General features: G+C 40.3%; 1 protein-coding gene across 16 annotated transcripts in view; it reads left to right on the top strand.

The window, feature by feature from the left end:
• DOCK9 (dedicator of cytokinesis 9) overlaps positions 1-22,428 on the top strand; it is a 260,724-nt gene that overhangs the window by 67,278 nt on the left and 171,018 nt on the right. Inside the window, exon 1 of one of the 16 annotated variants that reach the window (XM_073664184.1) lies at positions 8,563-8,913. The exons of 14 other annotated variants lie outside the window; for them this stretch is intronic. In XM_073664184.1, the coding sequence (XP_073520285.1) occupies positions 8,782-8,913 (132 nt within the window). In that variant the 5' untranslated portion in view covers positions 8,563-8,781. Of the gene's footprint in view, positions 1-8,562; positions 8,914-22,428 lie in introns of those variants that run through there. One more of the 16 variants, XM_073664194.1, reaches the window with a different exon arrangement.

Raw genomic sequence — 22,428 nt, 5'->3', positions numbered from 1 at the left:
GACCGATCCCAATGACTTATAATGGGGTCTATTGGGGTCTGTCATTTTATCTGAAAATTAAAAATTAAAAAAAAAATTAAAATGGTAGAAGGTTCTGTTTAAAAGTAGACGGCACAACAACCTTTGCTATTGTTGAACTTTACTACAGTTTATGCTTTAAGCTATGTTCACATTGTGTTTTACCCTATAATCGAGGCCCAGTCAGAGGCTTCCATCTGATGCCCTCCAAAAAAAGAATTTTGGCAGAACCTCCATTGAAGCCATTTACTTAAGTAAACAAGACTGAGTCACTTTGTACTCCATCCGGCCTTCGTTCCTGTCATTTTGAAACAAAAACAGTCTTCCACCCGTTTGTGTCCAACTAAATAAAGACTACACTGTTGGAATGTAGGCCAGACCAAGCAGAAAGTGACTACTTCTAGCTCATTACAGTGAATGGCTCCTTCAGGGGGTTTCTGTCCAAATCCCATTTTTTGGGGCTCAAACGCAGGGTAAGACACAATGTGAACATAGCCTCAGACTATGCACACACTGCATTCAGCAGTAGATTGATGGCACCCTTCAAGGTCTTCTGTCTGAACCCCTTTTCATGGAGTATGTACAAGTATGCTTTGTCCTTGTTTTTCATTTTGCACATGCTGGTGCCCCTGAGGGAGCCATTCATTGAGACAAGTTTAGTTCACGTAGACTATACTGTGCTTCCTTATGGCTGTGTTTTCAGACGGGCACAAGAATGTAGTAGGCTATACTGTACACTTGTGCCCATCTGAAAGAAGGACACCATAGCAGAGGTGCACAAACCTGAATTCCTTTTGTATTATTATTTTGGGTGGGACACAGACGGAAGCCATCAGGCCTCTTCTGTATGCATTGTATATCGAGCCTTTTACACACATTTACGTTGTTCCTTTGAGTAGATGAGATATTTGTGACTTTCTGGTGCTTTTCCTCTCTATGAAGTCCTCTTTACATTCTATGAGTGAGTAGTAAAGCTCTTGACCTCTGTGTTGTTCTGGCCTCTGTCTTCTGTCAGAGAATTGCAGTAGTCAGAATAAGATGTTACGCAGCGTGTCTGACACAGCCTGACCCAGACGTCTTGGAGCAGGTGGCTTTGTGAAATGGCTCTGTTCTCAGGAGATGACAAGTGTGAGAGCCTTGTCATGCATGCACAGTTAGTTCAGTTCCACTCTGGTTTCTGAAATCTCTGATTGCTTGTTGACAGTCTGGAATGGGCACCACCAAAATATTTTTAAGGTCTTGTGGGAACATTCAGGAAGGTGAGTAGCTGCAGTCTAAAACCCACACGTCTATGGAAAAATTCCAAAGATAACCATGAAATTTACAAATTGTACTGCTCAGACATGGCATTTCTATGATGCCACATAACCAACTTTCGTGGGGTGAAAATTGTCATTATTGTAAAATGGACTCTATACGTGATATATTATTGTACTGAAAATTGACATTTTGTGCAGTATGCTGTATTATTTATTTGAAGGCTTGAGGAGATGTATGCCAAAATAATTGTTCCTTCCCTTATGATATGGGTTGGATATAAGAATTGTTACAAAGGTCTCTTTCCTTGTATCTACTTTATGATATCATTCTTAACATGTCATGTTATGTCACTAATACCACTCGCTCACGACACACGTGCTACGGATGCGACCACAATGGGGGGCTCCGCTTCCCACTCACTCGTCCACTCGCCTATCGCAGTAGGCCAACAATGAGCTAAGCGCACCCCTCAGACTTCTCCACATCCATGACACACTTTACATTGCTACCACTCGCCATTTTACCAGGCCAGCGAAACACCTGCACTGGGCAGCACAGTAGTGCACATGCACACTCCTCTTTCCCAAGCTCCTGAACGGTTCACTACTTACACTCTGGCTACAAGGTAACACAGCCAAGCTATTTGCGCGCCTAGAGATCGTGGGTACATTAGAGCAACGATGGATAAACAGATTTAATTTTTTTAAATTTAATATACAAAAAGTACAGCCCTTAAAGTTACAAAAGATGGAATAATAAAAAGACATACATATAGGCAAAAACAGTATAATATAAATGGGATAAGATACAGTTACATCTTATGAAGTGCATCCATGAGCTGGCGGAGGAGAACGCCGCAGGAAATATGGACAACTGTGAAATACATGTTTCTTCTCTTGGGTTCTGACATAGATAATCTTTAGATAACTTGTTATAAAGAGTCTCACCAGACCCCTCTCTCCTCTCTCCGCTGAGGTAAGAGGGCAACGGCTGATTAGATTTGATTCGAATGCAGTTTGAGCCCTCAATTCTGCTGTGGTTTATATTTTCCCCCAGGAACCTCCTAGAGAAACAATATGGCCGTCATCTTACTGAACATCCTTCAAGCATTCTATACATACCACACATGAACTTGACATATCCATAATTCAGGGACATATTGCACTCCTGTGGGTTACCAGCTACTAAAACTTTTACAATTTTACCCATAGATATGAATAGGCTCCCCAATCATGGATATATCCATCGATTCTTTACAACTAGAATAATTCAAAAAACCTTAAAATATTGTTTTACCTTGGCTTGTCTATGTATAGACAGAGCAGCTACACAAGGTTATCCAACAACATTGACAGCTCCCTGTTAATTAGTCTGTATACACACTGCATGTCTGCTCTTCATCAGATAACCTGCTTCAATTACCTGTTCACATTGGGGGTGCAGGCAGTGATCCAGTGCCCCCGGCCTTTGATCTGTATAACTCATAACTCCACTTATGGCATGTTCTTGCTCTTTTTCCTGTTCATTAGAAATATACGTTTCACTCTCAGGTTTTTAGGCGCATCAGATGGAACACTGAGGTGACAATGCACTGACTGCGTGGAAATAGCAGACCGCCATGTTACCTGTGTGTTATATTGACCCTGTGCTATCCCCTGAAGAAACTCCTAATGTAGGGAGGGGAAATGCGTTGAGATGAAGTATTCCACACTATATGATTTTATACTAATATTGAAGGACTAATATCTAGAACCCACAAAAAGTTTGACGTGTGTCAGTCACTGTATATTGTGTTTAGTTTTTAATGCTTTGTTCTTATCTGTTACACTAGTGGTGTATTTTATGCTATGTGGTATCTGTTGTGACCAGAGTGTTTATGGTGAGTTAGAGCAGGGCACGCCGACTATGAACTGGGGTGCCATTTTTCATAGATGATGAGATGCCAACCTTCATGATTAGGAAGTGGTCAGTACGAGGGCCCAACGGGGTTATTTGTTTGGGAGCTATGATGTGGATAAGTCCTGCTTAATTCGGTCTTACCAAGCATTTTAGATCTGGTGGACATGTTTAGCAATGTTATGATATGAGTGATGGATTGTAAATCAGATAGCTCTTAGCCCACGTAGTCTTCTGTTATTATTTTTCAGTGCACTTTTTCATGTGTTTTTATCACGTTTTTTTATCACTGCAGGTTTTTTTTCTCTTTTTGATATGTTATGTTTTAAATAAAGCTGCTTTGTTTTAGATACTTCCTGGTATTTGGCTTTGACAAAATTTTATTGATGAAGTCATATATGGATTGCATGCATTTGTAGTGTGTTTTTTGTAGCGGAAAATGAGCACATAAAACTCCGCATACCCGCAAGAGAACTTGACCTGTTGCAGATTTGAAACAAGCACCGCAGGTCAGTTTACACAGCTGAAAAAAAAAGCACGGAGGGGATGAGACCTCTATAAATCCCATCCACTTCGCTGGAACTGTAAGGCTAAGTGCCCACGATGCAGAAATGCTGCCGATTTTTTCTGCATCTCCCTGGCAGGAAAAATGCATGCGGATTTTACATGCGTTTTTCCTGCTAGGTAGAAGCGTTTGTCAAGCGTTTTTGCATGCATTTCTGCATGCGGGTTCACAAGCACTTTCCAAGCGATTTTAGCATCACTTGAAAAAGTGCTTGACAACTTGGTCACACTATATAAATCCATGCAACCGGCTATTAAGCGATTCAATGCAAGTCAATGGCGGCAATTACGCTGCGTGTCCGCAAAATTAATGGACATGCTGCGGATTTTTCCGCAGTGATAATCCGTAGCGGAAATTTCCGCAGCACGTGCACAGCACATACGGATTATCATTGGGGACCATGGGGCACATATTACCAAGCGTTTTTTAAGCGCTTTCGCTGCGGAAATTCCGCGGCAAAATCGCTATAAAAACGCATAGTGGGCACGCAGCCTAGGACATTGCGTTTTGGAAACAGAAATACAAAGTATCAAAAACCCATTGTGAGAAGTTCCCCTTACTCTCTTACTTTAGTTAGGATTTACATAATGCTTTTCAAGGCATACCAAATAAAAATCTTCTATAAATGGGGTCATTTTTTTCTGCTAGCATTAATGGTTAGTAATATTCCCCTGTATTACAATTTGTATTTTTTGTGATTCTATTAATTTAGTCTCTAAGAGAAAAAATTGCAGAGCTGTGTAGAAAGTTTTAGGCAATATATTCTAATTTTAGTATGACAGTACATTGTATTTCAGATGCATTTACTCCAGAGATCAATTTATGGCCCAGGCAGGAGAATATTGTGAAAAATGGAGCAGCAAACACATGGCTCAGCACATATTTCAGGAGGGTTCGGTGCTCGTGTGCGTTCTGTTGATACTTGGTGTATATGTTAAGTGCATTTTAAAATCTACATAGACTTCGGGGGAGGACGAGTGTGCTATGTGTTATCATTCTCCAACTTGGGGGTTTTCTCAGCTGTTTATTATCCTAAAAGAAAAAGATTGGTCGTTCTGTATGGACCCTCCAAAGACAATATTTTATCAGCTGTTATTGTGCTCCTGCAATGTCTGTCATCCTATATGTACTAAACCACTTCTGTCTGTCACATTTTTAGAGATTGTGTCGTGTGGAGCAAAAAATGTAAATAAAAAGTAAGTTGTATTTTATGCTTTTTGGCAAGTGAAACATATTACTATGGAATGACTATACTACTTTCGTACCCCCCCAATCACTACTCATAAGACCCTCTATGCCTTTGTGGACTGTATCGAGTTATTACAGCAGATGAGGGTGCAGATACCCCGTTTCCATCAGGAATGTCGTAACCACCCTGATAATTCAGACGCTTGGTGCAGGTTTTTAATTGATTTCTGCTGAAAGAGGTTTTATTGTTAATGGCTAAACAGTATTTCTGCTAATAGTCAAAATACAACACTGCCATTAACAATCCACCTGCTTTTCGGTGCAGAAATCAGAGATTTCATGCACGCCAGCGTGGTTTAGGACACATTGCAACTGCAACGTGTGAACACAGCCTCACAGGCCAGATAAACGCTGAATATCTTATTCTTAGGCTTTTTATGTTGTTAGAGCTAATGCGGCACATGCTCTGTTGGATAGTCTTCCCTATAGAGAATGCTAAATATATAAATTTTGTGTGCAAAATGAGACCACAATATGGCCATGTGCAGAAAATAGCTGCCTTGGCAGAATTGGAGTCAGAACTAGTGATGAGCACAAGTGCTCGTTACTAGAGTTTGTCTAGGGTGCTCTGGTATGCACAGAGTATCACGGGTGCTCGAGTGACTTGTTAGAGTCCCCACGGCCGCATGTTTCTCAGTTGTTAGGGGATTGCCTGACATACACAGGCAATCCTCGCATGTTTTGTGGCTATCTAACAGCCACAAAACATGCGGACACGGGGACTCGAACATGTGAGTCGAGCATCTGCGATACTGTATGCATACCCGAGCACCCTAGACAAACTCGAGTAACGAGCACTTGCACTCATCACTAATCAGAACGTATCTGGAAATATGTCACTGCCATTTCGCTAGCGTGATCAGATCCGGACTACCTGTTAAATAAGTCCCAAATAAACATTTTTTTTTTTTGTGAATAATTTGCGGTATTATATTTTTTTCTATTGCGCACTTCCGTAAATGAGACGTTTGGGGAGTAGGTGTTAGGTGGGTGCGTAAGGTTTTGCTAAACACTTGCCAGATTAAAACCTGCAATGTTAAGAAATAAATTCTGTCGACTGGGTTTCACCTAGGGAATGATTCAGTAATCTTATGTCATGAGCTCATCCCTGCGTCTGCTGTATATATAGATCACAACGAGAAATAATGAAACATTCCTGCTCAGCTGAACGTGAAAAGTGAACTGTTGACACCAGCGTCATGCACCATGAGCCGCTGCAAAATCGCAGTAATTAAATAAATAACCCGACATAATGGGGACAGTGATTCCTTTTCTCCAGCTGTCACAGTCCTGGTGGTGTCGAGATTTCTGAATTATGGTACTATTATATCAAGCTGTAAACAAACGTGTATGTGTTTGTGCTGAGACAAGAAAGGGATTCACTTTATGGCTGGTAATGTTTTTTGGATACATACTATTGAGGCTTACCTAGAATACCCATGTCATATCCCGTGATCCACATTTTGATACCCACATCTTCTCCTGAAGGTTCTATCATTACCTGGAACTCCATGATTTGCTGCTATACCATAGCTGTAAATTCAATCTGCTTGCTTCATGTCACTATGAGACTTTATAAAGGAAGAAATAAGCGAAACCTCAGGACTGTTTCCTGCATGGTCTGCATATGATCACCTATTAAGGTCAATCATCTTGGGGTCCCTCATCTGCATTTAAGTTGTCCAGTGAAAACAAGTTATCACTTGCACTGATCAGCAGAATGGGAAACTCTTATGCCTGTTAGATCGTCAGTGCGCATGATCATCCCTTATGGTTACAGAACGAATGGAGTGGTGGTCGGACGTCTGACCTGCAACGTTGATTTGTAACCGGGATAAAAGTTCCCCATCTGGGATAAAATAAATTCCCAATCTGCTGATTGGTGCGGCTCCTAGTGGTAAGACACCCACTGATGAGCAAGTTATCACCTCTGCGCAGGAACCCCTTTAAGCTCCATGTATACAGGTATTTCTAGCTCTTTTTGTAAACACCCTTAGCGGTACATAGTGCCTTTTCCATATTTATATACAGCTTTGATTTCATATACTGTAGATGTAAAAAGGAATAATTTAATTTCTTTCGGATGCCATATATACTGAGCTTTTCTGCAGTGTATGTCATCCCAGATTACCGGACTTCTTTTTCTTGAAGTTCTCTACATTTGATGTTTATTTTACTCCCTTATATAGCGCCATTAATTTCACAGCGCTATACAGACATCATCACTGTCCCCATTGGGGCTCACAATCTACATTCCCTATCAGTATGTCTTTAGTGTGTGGGAGGAAACCGGAGGAAACCCACACAAAGACGGGAAGAACATACAAACTCCTTGCAGAAGTTGTCTTTGGTGGGATTTGAACCCAGGAGCCCAGCGCTATAAGGTTGCAGTGCTAACCACTGAGCCACCGTGCTGCCCATATTTACCTTACAGCCATTGGATAGGTGATTACATACTTTTATTCCTTTTGAATTTAACTTTTTCTTCTTGCATTAGATGGGAACTAAATTTTCAAGTATATCCTGTCCCCAAAGGAATTTTCATGGGCTGCAAGAGTACGAGCTGGTCCAGGGTATATGTGTTTTTTGTTTCAATCGATTGGTTGATCCTGCATGGATCTCATGGAGATGAAATAATAGCGAGGTTATCCAACCATGACAAAACAGTTTTGTAGGCAGCTCTCCTGGCATGGAGCCCTTCACCAGAGTCTGGCTGCTGGCACTCTACCGTATGTGCCACCTCCCCATGGCCTGGTAGAGCGTACGGACGGGGGTGTTTCTAATGGTAATTCACATTGGTGACGCAGCTCCACTCTGATGGCATCATGGTAATCAGTGTAAATCTTTTGCGGATTTATTAATTTGTTTACACCAGTCTTCTTGCGCAAATGATTTAAGAAATATGGTGTTTTGGACTTATGACTTGCCTCACTTTTTTCCTACATATTCTATTGTCACCCATTTAGTAAACATTTCCTTTACTAAACATTTCAGTCCAATTTCTAAATTGGTAGCGTCCAAAAGACAATGTCAGGTCAGACTTCCAACGAACCCTGACAATAGGGTGCCCGCATATGACACGCCAAGAATAATGAAGCTCTACCACATAGTTTAATCTAGATTGTGACTTTTTTGTCTAGAATTCCAGTTGTATAAATGTAAGGTGCGTATTATTCCTTGCACAGGTGTTCGGTATGACATTTTTTACATAGAGAGTCATTGGCTGGGAGCTAAGCCAGTTTAATTGTAGAAGTTAGACAGTGCAGAGTTCCCTCCCTTCTGATTAGTAACAGATTACTGGGTGTGCACATTTCACAGAGAATGCCATTTAGTGCAGAGGTATCTTTTTCTTATACATAGCTTTTACTGTCCTCTCTCATAAAAAGAGAACAAACCCGTCTGATTGTCTGCGAGCTCCTGCATATATCATAAAGCCAGGCCATTGGTGCTGCTGTGAGGACAACATCTGCTCTTCTGGACTGGGACACGGTGCACCATGCACAGCGCAGCACTTGTGCCTTGTTTTCCTTGTGTCAAGAAAGCAGATCCTCCTTTCCCAGCCCGGACACTATTCCAGCCCCCTTCAGAGGCTGGCTCACAACTGCACTGGATTTCTCACTAGAAAAGAACTCTCCAATTTTTGTTCTTTTTTTTTTTTTTCTTCCTGCTTTTGAGACTTTCCAAAGCTGGGAGAGGCACTTCCCACTCCCTCTGCTTTTCTGACATGTTCTCTCATATTGAAGTACTGTGAAATTTTTTTGGAGACCTGTTACTGGAACCGTGGCTCACTGAAGATGCAAAATAGGACAGGCACAACCAAAAGTGTTAAAAAAGAACTGGTGATCGAGTCTCCTCAGCAGTATAAGGATGCTGCCGCCGCTGCTATGGAGGCTGAACTGGAGGCAGAAAGCCACACAGCAGAGCTGGTAAGGGTCTGATCTCGTGCAGAACTGCTCCGAACCATTGACAGTCATTGTATATGGCATGCGGAGGGTAGGGCTGAAGGGAAGCCTTTCAGCCCTATCCCTATTGGTCTTGGCCGATGCTTCTGTACTAGTGTATGGGTTGTTTTACAAGTACTTGGAGGCAGTGTGCTTTTATCTGCGTAGTTTTCGTCATTGATCACTAATGTGCTTGTGTGATTTTATTAGCCACTCTTTCTTTACTTAGTTGGTAAAATATTTGTGAATTATTTGAGTTTTTAGGGCCACGATATCCCTTTAAGGCTAAGATCATGCGGACGTATGAAAAAAAAAAAATTGACAATTTTCATCCAAATAAAATGGACATTTTTCATCTGTATACAATCCAAATGGCATCAGTTTTTATACGTTATTAAAATTCCATACCAAATCCAGTTTCCTATGTCATAGAATTGTAATGTATCCATAAAAATCAGATGCTGTACTGTTGATCTGCATGGGATTTTATTTTGTTTTTTGTGCAACCATAAGCTGGAATAGGCGAGTTTCATCCGAAATACGGAGAAGACTATTACATGCTGCGATTTATTTTTTTCGGTTCGTGAAAAAATAAAAACAAACTGTCATCTGAACAGCTCTAATGAATATCATTTCACTGAGTGCTGTCAGATTTTTCATAGGCAGCACTTGTCCCCAAGTATATGCTCATGTGTACCTGGGCCCATAGAAATGGCAAGTTATTCATATATGTAACCCGTGATGGCTCATTGCTTGCTCCATTCAACCAGGTGACTGTGATAGATCAATGCGGAATGAGATACAGCATTGATGGGGCAACACGGGGGTCCCTGGTCTTATTGGTGGGGGGTAACTGAAGCCTAATCGTACAGCTTCATGTGTATTGTAGACCATCAGTGACTGACCCAGTGGCTATACTGCATGTTGTACGATTTCAGCTATTTTAGCACATGTGCAGTAAATATTTATATTTAGTATTTTGTTCTCACCTCCTAGTTACTGTACTAGATACTTTTGTGTCTTTTCTCCCTACCTTCCTGCTTGTATTTCTGGCATGTTTTTATACCACAGCATTTGGCATGTTGTAAAGTGACAACACTTGTTGAAGATGGGGGTTGGGGGATTTAAGCAGAAGATAGAATGTCTAGTAATGTGAGAATGGGGTCTGCAATATGGCGTTTGCCTATTAACGGTAACAGGAATATTTTTGGGATGGTGTCAGATTTATAGGTACTGTCACAGTGTAGCTTTTACTTACTGTCCTTACAGCTTGTATTATTTTACTACATTATGTCATTATTCGCAGATATTTTTTCTAGATAGAAATGGGAGCTGTATACATGAAACTGCATGTTCTATTGCCTCATTAAGAGAAGGAATTTGTGGATTTGCTGGCATGGGAGATGGTATTGCCTCTTCATGTGTCAGCGTTCTCCTTAGCTGGATGACTTGTTTCTTTGATGTCTGTGTAGGTGGCTTGGCATACAGATGAATATATCTGAGGGCTGAGCTCTTTCTTCACTCTGTTTTATGACTTGCTTAGAGCTCAGTAGGATTTTTGAGGAAATTGCTCAAAGATGTGCGGCAGGTCCCTGTGGTATACAGGTATCCTAAGAATTGGCATGTCCAATGAGGGCAGGGGAGTCCATATAGTGCTATAGATTTGATATGGTTAAGATGAGTATATTATTGTCACTGGGATACATTTTTGTTCTTGTCATGAGTTTTGTGATCCATGTAAAGTATGCCATGAGTACGTATTACCTACAGCTGTGACTCAGTGCTCTTTTTATGTACAGCTGTCCCAGGAATTCATTATCTGTTATAACCATGTTTTATGGGAAGCTCCCAAATGCTTTGAGCAGTATTCTCCCAGTGATAATCTAGGATAAACCTTTTTATTTTGTGGCGTCTGCTTTTAAGCCCTGCTGCATTACTTTAGTACTATAATCTGTCACTGCAGTTTCATTGTTGGCGAAAGAATAAAATTCACCTTATTTGAGGCTTAGGCTTTTTTGTTCGTTCTCCATGCTTTACACTGCATCTTGGACTCTCCTGAAAGTTTGTTTATAGAGAGTTGATTTTGTAAGGAAATAATGATGATAAGCCTTAAAGTGACAGGGTCTACCTGTACTAAAGCATTTACTACAACACCCAGTGGGTAAGAGAAAAAGCAATCAAAAGAAGAAAATATTGTGATTATTGTCGCATAGTCATAAAAAAGTTATTTTATGGATTATTGCACAAGGAGCAGCTCTTTTGCTTTTCTCTATGCAGGAAGAAAATTTAGAAGGAAAACACCATAAACAAAGAATAAAATAGGGTTGGAAAGATTTCCTCTGGTATTCAGGAACCATGTGGAAAGATGTGATATGTACAATGAATGCATCCCCACGCCCTGGATTTCACCTTCCATGCACAATGTCCAAATCTATTCCACATCTGTGTGAAAATAGTTTCATGTCACTGGTCCAATATTTTGCAGGAGGAGGAGGGAGTTTCCACCATAGCCAAGAGCATAGTTATCGCTTCTTTCAGCAGAATGACACGGATCGGCTTCTATTTTATAATTTGTGCACATATGGGAATGTGTCAGTTTCTGGGTTTGTACCTAATTTTGTGGTCAGTTTATGAAGAGGAATTGTAGCCATGGCTGGGAAATATTCTATAAGGTTGTGTATTTGTTACTATATGTTACATGGTTGCTTAAAGTTGAATCTTAATTTCCAGTTTGATTTAACATTTGCCTTTGTTTCATACAGTTTTTATCCCGCAGCATTATGAAAAGAAAGATTAATCAGTGCATTTCTAGGTATCATGGGATTAAAATTTAATATGCAAATAGATTCCCCATGAGTAAGCTACAGGCGAAACGTATGTCAGGGTTGTGCTGTGTTTCATGAGTTGTATTTACCCTGTGGCAACAAACAAAAAAAAAGAAAGCAAATCACAATGTCAGTGCATATAAAGCCATACTCACAACTACATATCTGTGTTATTTGTGGCTCACTTTGGGTGTTGCATCTCATGGTTTGTGTTTATCTTTGTGTACTGCTCTCCATGCTTACTAGATATTCAAGTCAATGTATATTTTGGGCACTCCATGCCCTTTGCTGGGTTTTAAGTCACACTGCCAGGCAGAGGCGTAGCTAGAGTTATATGGCCCCGGGACAAGTTTTGGATTAGGGCTTCATAGCCACCAAGTTTTTGTTTTAATGCGAGGGCCCATGTTAGTCTGAAAGAATGGGAAAGGAGACAGATTTCCTTCTGACAAACACACAAAACGAACAAAAAAAACAAACCTCAAATATTTAAACAGCACAGTCTAACACTTAGCGCATAACACCACTATACAAGTAAATGTACCACCACACTGTTACTGAACAAAACCTACTATACTAACACCAATACTACCCACAGTGCCGCAACAGAAGGTGCAGATAATATTGCCACACAATGGCCACATATTACTACCACATAATTATCTTTTTTCAGTAGAATGACTCTGTATAAGACCACGGCCCCACTATCAGTATTTGGTCAGTAGTCGTTTTTTTTTTCTCAGGAGTGGCAGCCAAAACCAGGAGTGGGTGATAAATACAGAATTGGTGACTTGTTTCTATTATACCTTTTCTCTGATTGTTCCTCACCTGGTTTTGGCTCCCACTCCTGAGAAAAAATACTGACCGAATACTGATAGTGGGGCCGTGGACTAATACCACCATACGGATCGTTACCAAAAACAACTGTAGTAAGACCAATATTAGCACCATATAGTGACTGTTAAGTGGAAGATGTCAGTTGTACACAGGTTCTATGTATATTATATATGTATATTATGTACAGGTAAATCCGTTTACTCACCAGTTACATTGAATATGATCAAAGTCATTCATTTCCCCTGGTCTTCTCTCTCCAGACTATTATGCCATGACAACTGCATACCAGCCATGTCTTGTTTCTGGAGAACATAAAACATAGGCATTATAGGCTCATCACTTTTATCCAACTATAAATAAACTAAATGGCGCCCAATACAATTATAATTCTATTCCCAATTGTCATATTCCAGTTTTGTGATCCCCCGCACACCCACGTAACTAACCCTTATAGCTCTGCAGAGTTATAGTGCTCCCGCTATGCCTCCAGACAGTAAAAGTGCCCCCTATGTGCCTCAATTCCGAAGGCATGACCACTTTGCAATGTTCCCCTTTGCGCCCCCTGTACAATTGTTATATCCCTCATTGTCCCTATACAATAATTATGTCCCTGTTTGCACCCCATATAATAATGTCCCTCTTTGTGTGCCCATTCAATAATTATATCCCAGTTTGTGCCCGCATACAGTATTAATGCTCCATTTACCCCATGCAATAATAAAAATCACGCTCACTTACATAATAATAATGCACCTTTTACTTCATCATACAAAGGATATCCCCGTTTGTGTACCTCCAGTACTTCGCTTTTCAATAAAAGAAAAACAATTAAACACTTCTCAACCCGCTCCTTGGACAAGTAGCAAGATCTTCCTTCTTTTACCTGCAGCCTATGGCCAGCCACAGGGGGCGCAATGATGTCACATCATTGTGCTGGCGGACATCCTCCAGTGTACTTCCAAGCTCTGTTTGGCCGCAGGCTTTAAAGGGACTGTCAGCACAGATTAACTGTTCAAACTAAGCCCCACCGCTTGGTGCTTCATGGCGGGGCCAATCATTCAAGTGCATCTTAACACCTGCTTGGTTTCACTCTATCTCCACCCATCCTCTTCTTTGATTGACAGCTCTTGCTTCGTAGAGCCAGAGAAGGTAGCAGATGGATGGAAAACAAGCAGGTGGGAAGGTGTATATAAATGATTGGCTCCACCATGAAGCACCGGACGCCTTCACTTATTTTGACCAGTCATTCTGCGCTGACAGAGTCCCTTTAAACAACCTGTGACTTACCAGAGCGAGTGAAGGAGCAGGGAGCCTAGGGCCCTCTGCTCCACCACAGCGTTTAATTATATCCGCATCATAAAAATGTGGATGCCGGTAAAAGGACTGTCTACCCAGAGATTCAGGTGGGCCCCCTTTTCTTTCTGGGCTTTTTTTAATGTATTTTTTTTTTTTATATATATTATAATAAAGTATTTATTTTACATTTACTACTATACGGTGTGCAATATTTGTAGGATTATATACGGTATATATATATTTTTTTAGATATGATGGAAGTAAAATATATGCCCTCAAATGCCCATGTACATTCAGAAAGCAAATATTTTGCCAGCTGCTTGCAGGTGTGCATTAAGGGTGTATTCACACATGCAAATTCTGTTGCAGAAATTTCTGGGACCGATCGGTTCCTTTCATCTGAATGGTGTTATTTTGATAGGAAATATGGAGTTATTCAAGTTCCATTCACATGAATGGCACTGCCATATACAATGCTACAACAAATCTGGCACATGTGAATATATAAGAAAGGTCACTCAATATAAAAAAGATATTAAATTGCTACAGATCTCTTCACTAGATGACCTTTGCTGCTGTCAGTCTGTCTCAGCCTGATTGTAGGTTACTCTACTAGGAATAATGAAATGTAATCTATATTTCTCTTCATCCTAAAGCTTGTATACCCTTCTGCTTAGGGAACATTCGAGCTGCTGCTTTACACAAAATATTACATAACCCGATTAAGGGCAAAAATTCTTGGGTGTCTGTTTACTAGGCTGTTTGTACTGCTGGGATATAAAGCTGTATGTATATGAGGTGACATCATTAAAAGGTGCAAGAATTCTGTATTTTTACTCTCGGAGACATAGAATTATCTATTGACTGTTGAACTGAGCAAAAATGGAGTCTATTTCAAGAATGTGAAGAAGTGAGATTATATTATTGGTGTGAGTAAGTAATATTTCCTTTTGAATGTGGCTTTATAGAGCTGATAGTTGACAATCTGTGTGCCATATGTTTGTCTGATGATTTTTTTTTTAATTTGTAAAATTCAAAATTACAGTGTGCAATATTGTGGCTTGGATATGAACTGGTGAGAGTTTCTTCCCAGATGCATACTCCTGATACAGTGAATTCACTTAAAGAGAACAAGTCATATTAATTTTTATTCTATACATCACTATTACAAGTGAAAATAAGAAACGTTGTAATATATCTTATTAGGGAAATCTGCTTCTTTCTCCTCCACCTCATACAACCCCCCAAGGTAAGCAAAACTATTGTTATTACTATCTTCTATATTAGGGTTTTACCCTATTGTGCGCCTCTTCTTTCACAGTTTTCCCATCTTTCTCCTCCAGAACTGATGATCCATTCTCAAAATGTTCAATTCTTGGGTAAAATCTGTATTTGGTAAAGACAGATTTCTATATTTCTGAAATAGGAGATGACCATTGATTTTTATAAGCTTTTATGTAGAAAGGAGGGGGGAGCTCTGCCTCTAGCTCTTTCCTTCTCCTCTCTCCCATCTACACAGAATCTTAACAGTAACCACGCCTATCTCAGTAATGTAATAATCTGTTTTCATTGAAGACAGATTTTATCCAAGAAATTTGAGAATGAATAATCAGTCCGGAAGGTGAAAAAAAGCAGATTTTGCTGATAAGCTATATTACAATGTTTCTGATTTTCATGTGTACCACAAATGCGTTTTTTAAGCGTTTCCGCAGCGGCAATTCCGCTGCAGAAAGCTTAAAAAAACGCTTGGTAGAAGGCCTGCCATATTCCCCAATGATAATCCTCATGTGCTGTGCACTCCGTTTGCATGGATTTATATAGTGTGACCAAGTTGACAAGCACTTTCCAAGTGATGCTAAAATCGCTTGGAAAGCGCTTGATAACCCGCATGCGGAAATGCAAGTGATGAACGCTTCACTTCCGCATGTCCCTGGCAGGAAAACGCATGTACAATCCGCATGTACAATCCGCATGTACAATCCGCATGTACAATCCGCATGCGTTTTTTCTGCCAGGGAGATGCGGAAACGCTCAGGAAAAATTCTGTGCATTTCTGCATCGTGGGCACACAGCCTAAGACAGGTTTCTGTCTCTGTAACAGGATGGCAGCCATTTTTAATTCTATTGTAGTTACCTCAGTAGATAAATTTAATGTAATTTGCTAATTAAAGGGAAACTGTCACTAGATTAATGCCTACCGAACCACAGGTAGCACCAATCAGACCCGGGCTGTTTGATTGCAGCCAAGTATGCTTTACATTTTAACGCCGCAGCATTTTAGAGAAAACATAAGTTTAATGAACCTGCAAGGCGCTATAGGAGAGATGTGATTAGTCTGGCGCGGCCCATGGCTGGATTCCCCTCCCTGCGGATTGACCGTTCTCTACAAATGTACATACATAGGAGAGACCTGTAAACCAAACAGTGAGAAGACTACTACAGCTCACAACAATTTTGTGTAGTCTGGCAATGCAGGACCACACAAAAGGGAGACGTGAGTAGAAGATAGTGAACACTCTAAAGTCTAAACCATCAATTTAGGCCACAATTTTCATATAAAACTTGCACATAGTGACTACTATTGTTGAGCGAGTATGTTCTGTTCAGAGTATGCTCGGGCCGAGCTCCGAGTATTTACAGCTGCTCGGTGTTATGGTTGAATCGCTCCCCTGTGCATAATTTGTGACTGTTTGACAGCTTTGTTACATGTAAGGAATGTCTATTTCTTACACATTCCTCACATGTAATAAAGCTGTCAAACAGTTGTAAATCATGCACACGGGAGCGATTCAACCTTATCACCGAGCAGCTGTAAATACTCGGAGCTCGGCCCGAGCATACTCGGCGAAAGGGTTAATAGAACATATTCGCTCAACACTAGTGACTACCAAAATGTTGAGCTAAAGAAGAGCTGAGTATATGATAGCTACCATAAAAACTGCTGTCTTATTTGCCCTCACTGACAACTGTGTGCCTTTATGGTGAAGCTAGCCTCTTTACTGGCTGAGATGGAAATGCCTTCTCCCAGACTCCGACCTCTGGCGCTGGGGCTACAGACTGGCTAGATGGCTGACCAACGATGTGTCTATAATTCCCGTAGAAATGAATAGGTGTTTGTGAAAATGTAGCATGGCCACTCTCTGCTCTGTCCATAGCTCCACCACTTGTGCTTGGAGCCTGAGTGTTTTATCATTTTTAGTCTTCTCTGCTGTCTTTTCCATGAAACCATATAATTCGTGGAAAGACATGGAAGTTTGTGGGATGTCTAAACTGCACTGTTTTATGCAAACAGGATCTATGTGTTTCCTTTTGATTGTTCTGTCAGTGCAGTGTTTGTAATGGCAAGAGACATCTTTTCCATGGACATTGTTTGCATTACTTCATTTGCCATTATGTTAAAAAATGGTTTGGGGTCACTAGATTCTGTAATTGAGGATTTTTTTCTGTCATATTTGTCATTGTCCAGTTGCTTTTTTCTTTATGTGATCTGTACAGTTGATCTTTTGATATAGTATAAGTAACAGTTCATTGTGCAGCTACTACATCGCAGAGTAATGTAGGTTATTCCTGGTGCCAATGCAACCCCATTCACCTGCATTATGCTCTGATGTTACATTGCTACCTGTGTCTCCGACAAAATAGCACCAAAAGCTGGAAAAAGCTGTCCTCTAAATATAGTCCTAAAGCTAGAAAGAGCTGCCCGGAAGCAAACCCCAAAGGTGAAAACTGCTGTAATATCTGTGACCTGCGAGAAGTGTTGTATATCCTTAGTATGCTTCATGCTACATTGGTTATCTTCATCAGGGGCATCAACATGGTAGACATTTTAGTGTTCTTCTCACTTATTTCCTGGCTTGTCTGCCTATAGCAGTAAACCTGCTTCAATGTATGGAAGCCTAATGAGGTGTAAAAACCAGAATTTAAGTGATGTCTTGTTTCCATTTATCGGACTATCTGGCTTTTTATGTGCATCAGTCCGGAGCATATGTTTTGCTAGATTGGTAGTAGGGCCAATGTATGCCAGACCGGTGCACAACTTTGCATCAGTTGTGACTGGTTTGGGCTTAAAAGAAAGAGAATATGTACTTTCCAGTGACCTATACTGCATAAATTTTTGCAATTTGTCTGGTTCTGCTCAAGATGTATATAACGGGAACCAGTCATGTCCTCAAACCCTATTAACCTGTAGATATGGGGTTAATATGCAGGTCAATAGCATTCCAAAAACTGTGCCACCTCCGCACTGAAAGTGCGACTACCGGGAGAAAATGAACTTTATTCCTCTTGGGAACCACTGGCTTTCAGTCATAGAGGCGCAGACGGCATGGCTTACGTCACCACTCAGTATACAGTGAGGGGCGGTTGTAAGCTCATCCTAGAACATTGACTGACAGCCATGTCTGTAGCTTATTATTGCAGCGACGACTGTCGGTCAATATGGCAGGCCATGCTTACTGTATACTGAAGTTGTGCCGACACTCCTCTATGACTGAAAGCCTGAAGCTGCCAGGAGAAATTAAGGTAATTTCCTCGTGGGAGCCACTCTTTCAATGTGGTGGCCGCACAGCTTCTGAACACTATTAGCCTACAGATTATCCCTATATTTGCTTTGCAATGTATCCCTAAAAATTGGATGCATTAGGGATGATCCATATGAGATTCAGTTTTTTTCCTGCTCACCCATAGACTTGAACAGGCGAGTCTTATCTTAAATACAGAAGGCTGGTGCATGATGTGATTATTTTTTTCACCCGGATAATTGATCCAAATATCTGTCATCAGAACAGTCCTATTCAATAACATAGCTCCAAGTGTTGTCCCTGTGCGAGCCGGTTTAAATACAGGCAACACATGTAGATATAATACTATCGTACAACCGAGCCCTAACGATAATTCTTTTCCTTACCCATCTACAAACCTTGTGGCCCCTTTATTACACACACAAGGGACCCCTCTATATTGGTACATACTTTTGAGTTTTGTCCCCAGCTGTACAGGAAGGTCGTGTGCAGCTGCCGCTGTTTTCAGAGCTATCCTGTTTTGAAGATTTCCTTGAAAGAAGGTATGACATCTGCTTTAAATTCTGACCTCTGCTGTAAAACAGCATTGTCTGGCCTAAGGGTACAAACCTACAGTCACTGCGCGCTGTGAGGATTTTCCGGCGCCGGGAGCAGGCGGCACATTCTGATTAGACTTGTCCAGCCTGGCTCAATACACTTGCATTGAGCAAGGCAGCGCACGTCTAGTCGGCATGTGACCCCATGTATGCAAATCATATTCTTGCACTCTACTGGCACCGGAGAATCCTCACAGTGCACAGTAAAGTGACTTAGGCCAGACAGCCCCATTAATTAATTATTCTTTCTAGATATCCAGAAAAAGAAGCAACTCCTGAAGTCATTGTAATAGGAGGAGTAATGTTGTTGTCCCCATAGCAAAATCCCCCAGGAATGTTCACTATAATTATATCAATGGTTAGAAGGGGAGAAAAATAAATTACAATATGTTGATTACTTGTAGCAGCTTTTTCTGCAGCAAAAAGCCAGAGTGTTGGCAGGAAAAATGCTGCGTAAAATACGTGCGTTTTTTACGTGGTTTTACTTGCTTTTTTCCCCTTCATTTAAATGGGTGAACATTCTGAAAGAATTGACGTGCTACAGATTTGAAAATGCAGCATATGCATAAGCTTTCCGAAATCTCATCCACTTTGCTGGAACTGTGAAACGCTGCTTTTTTTTCCGCGGAACAGGAACATGGCAATTCATCTGTAACATTCAGAAAATGGGTTAAAATATATTTCAGATTTGGTTACACTAGCAACCTAGGCTGGACACAAGGTTGAGTGTAGTGGTAGAGTATGAGCAGTTTATAGCAGCCCTTGTTCATTTTGGATAATTTTTCCATTCATATGGAATTTTTTAGCATTTTTTTTTTTTTTTAACTGTGACTAGTGTAATGTTTTTATAAAATAAATCACATAAAAGCCCTAAATGTTAAAGTTCATTGACTAAATAGAGAATAACGTTTATATTTATTCTCTTAATTGTAACTGCTTAAATATTAGGCCTCCTTTTAGATGTCAGTGATTTTTCCACTACCCATTACATTATTGAAAACAGACTGCCCACAGTGTCAGTGATTTTTCATAGACCTGTTTAGATCTTTTTACATCTGTTTTTTTTAAAAACACTGCTTATTCTACTATCATCTGTTTTACAGCTAGAATGTACCCATTCAGTTCTCCCTTTTAGCCACTTTGTAGAGGCCCTAAATGGCGTTTATCAGCCCAAACTGTCATTATAGACTTAGCACATATTCTTGTATGGCAGGGTTGGGGAAGCTTTTTTCTGCCAAGGGCTATTTGGATATTTATACCATCCTTCGGGGGCCGTACAAATCACGCGCTAACTCCGCCCACAGGGTACGTCCTGATGCTGGCACCGGTGTCAGGACGTAATTTTTCATTGCACGCACGTTAGCGGTTAGTAGTGAATGCTGTGTGAGTGCTCACAGAGCAAGGAGAAATTAAAGGGCCGGCGGCAATCAAAGCACAGCTGCCGGCCCAAACACTGTGGTCTCTGGGAATCTGCCCTGGGGCCTGAAAAAAGGTCATCACATGTCGTAAATGGCCCGCGAGCCTGAGGTTCCCCACCCCTGTTGTATGGTATATAACCCTTAGAAAAAAACACCCCTTTTAGGATGCGTTCATATTGTGGTTCCAAAATCGCTATAAAAACTAAACGATTTTACCGCTATTTCAGAGAATTGCCTTAAAAAAATAAAAGCATAGCATTAATGTATTTTAATCTCTGCCTTAACTCTGCAGAAAAAGTTTAATCAAATATGGTGTGTGTGCGGATGAGCGGCTCAATGCTAAGGTTGACCCACAGGTTTTATGTGTTTCCACCTCCCTGTTGATTGACAGCTCGAGCAGAGAGGAAGAAAGATCAGGAAAGCTGCGCTGTAGATCAATAGTGAAGGAGGGGGAGGCATGCAAAACCATTGGGTGAAATGGTGCATTAAGCCTCTCCAAGGGAGGGAGCGATTAACACATTAATGTTACGATTTTTCTAGGGCCTGTACACTGCAGAGGAATGTGCTTAGTCTATACTCTGGGTGGATAGACTCTTTAAAATCTCTTTAAAATTTGTATCTGTATTCATTTGTATTATTTTCTATTGGGCACAAATGGATAGGGCATAAAAAACGGACTTAACTGTGTATTTATAGCTATTTATGCATTTATACATCATTTTCATTTTAAGCTGTAAATTGGAGCTGGGAAAGAAAACTTTGAAAAAAATATTAGATGCATAGAAAACCTGTTTTCCTCCTTATTTCAACCAGGTAGGAGAACAGAAGCTGTGAACATAGTCTTTTAGACTTACTTTGTAGAATTTTCTATTTTTTCCTATTTTTATCTGGTACACCGGTTGCGCCCACTACGGCTTTATCTTCCATTTACTGTAAAATTCCTTTTTTTACATTATAAAGACATAACAGGTGAAAGTGTAAGAAAGAGTCAGCGAGTGTCACACAGAACATTTGTTAGGGATTTGGTATTTAATATATAAAATATATATACAAAAATATTCAGAAATAGGAATTTACTTGCCAGGAAATGCAGCATAAGTCAAGTTCTTGCTGCATTTTTACCTGCCATATCGAAAAGCTTCTTGTCTTTGACAGTCTATGTTCACACTTTGCATTTTTGCAACGTTTTTTTTTTTCTGCAACAAAAACCAGAGGCAGGAAAAATGCTGCAAACAATACTCACATTTTTTTTGTCACTTTTTATGTGCGTTTTAGGCAGAGTTTTTACTTAATCATTTCATTGGGTGAAAAGGGCTTAAAAAAACTGAAATAATTGACATGTTGTGTCTTGTCAAAAACGTAGCTGATTGTAAAATTTGCAAAGAAAAAAAACGTGAATGAGATTTCAGAAATCTCCTTGATTATGCTGGTACTGTAAAACGCTGCATATTTTATGCACCAAATACACAAAAAAATGCTGCAGAAATGCCCCATGTGAACATATGCCTATACACCTTTGCTAAGATCCTATAACTCCATGCATTCTGGATTAGTACCATGCCTACAGTAAAAGCGTCACTTCCTAGAATACAATCCATCATGTACAGTCACTATAGACAATACACAGATTTGAGCAATATTGTCAGTCACTCTGGAATGAATGTGCTGTAAGAAAAGGTCATACAAGATAAGCAAAGCACGGATGAATGTGGCTAGTTCAATGTGTTGTGTCTTATTATTTGGCCACTTTAATATTTTAGATGAACATCTCCTAATCCCTTATTGTATCCTTGTACATTGCATATTCATTTAATAGCTCCATAAATCTGCCCTCGGTCCCTGACCGTGCAGTTTATTCTCTTGGCCGGCATCAAATGGGAAGCTTCACACAAGGGAAGAAGCAAATCTGAACTTGAATGTCTAGATTAAATGCAAATTCTTTATTTTTTATATATAGTATTTTAAAATCACATTTTAAATTACAGAAAATGAAAGACTGAAAGAATTAAAG

Source organism: Phyllobates terribilis, unplaced genomic scaffold (assembly GCF_046119375.1).
Source record: "Phyllobates terribilis strain yellow unplaced genomic scaffold, ASM4611937v1 Scaffold_2__4_contigs__length_985480577, whole genome shotgun sequence".
Taxonomy (NCBI): Eukaryota; Metazoa; Chordata; class Amphibia; order Anura; family Dendrobatidae; genus Phyllobates; species Phyllobates terribilis.
The sequence above is the reverse complement of the archived record's forward strand: the minus strand, read 5'-3'. Positions and strand labels throughout refer to the sequence as shown.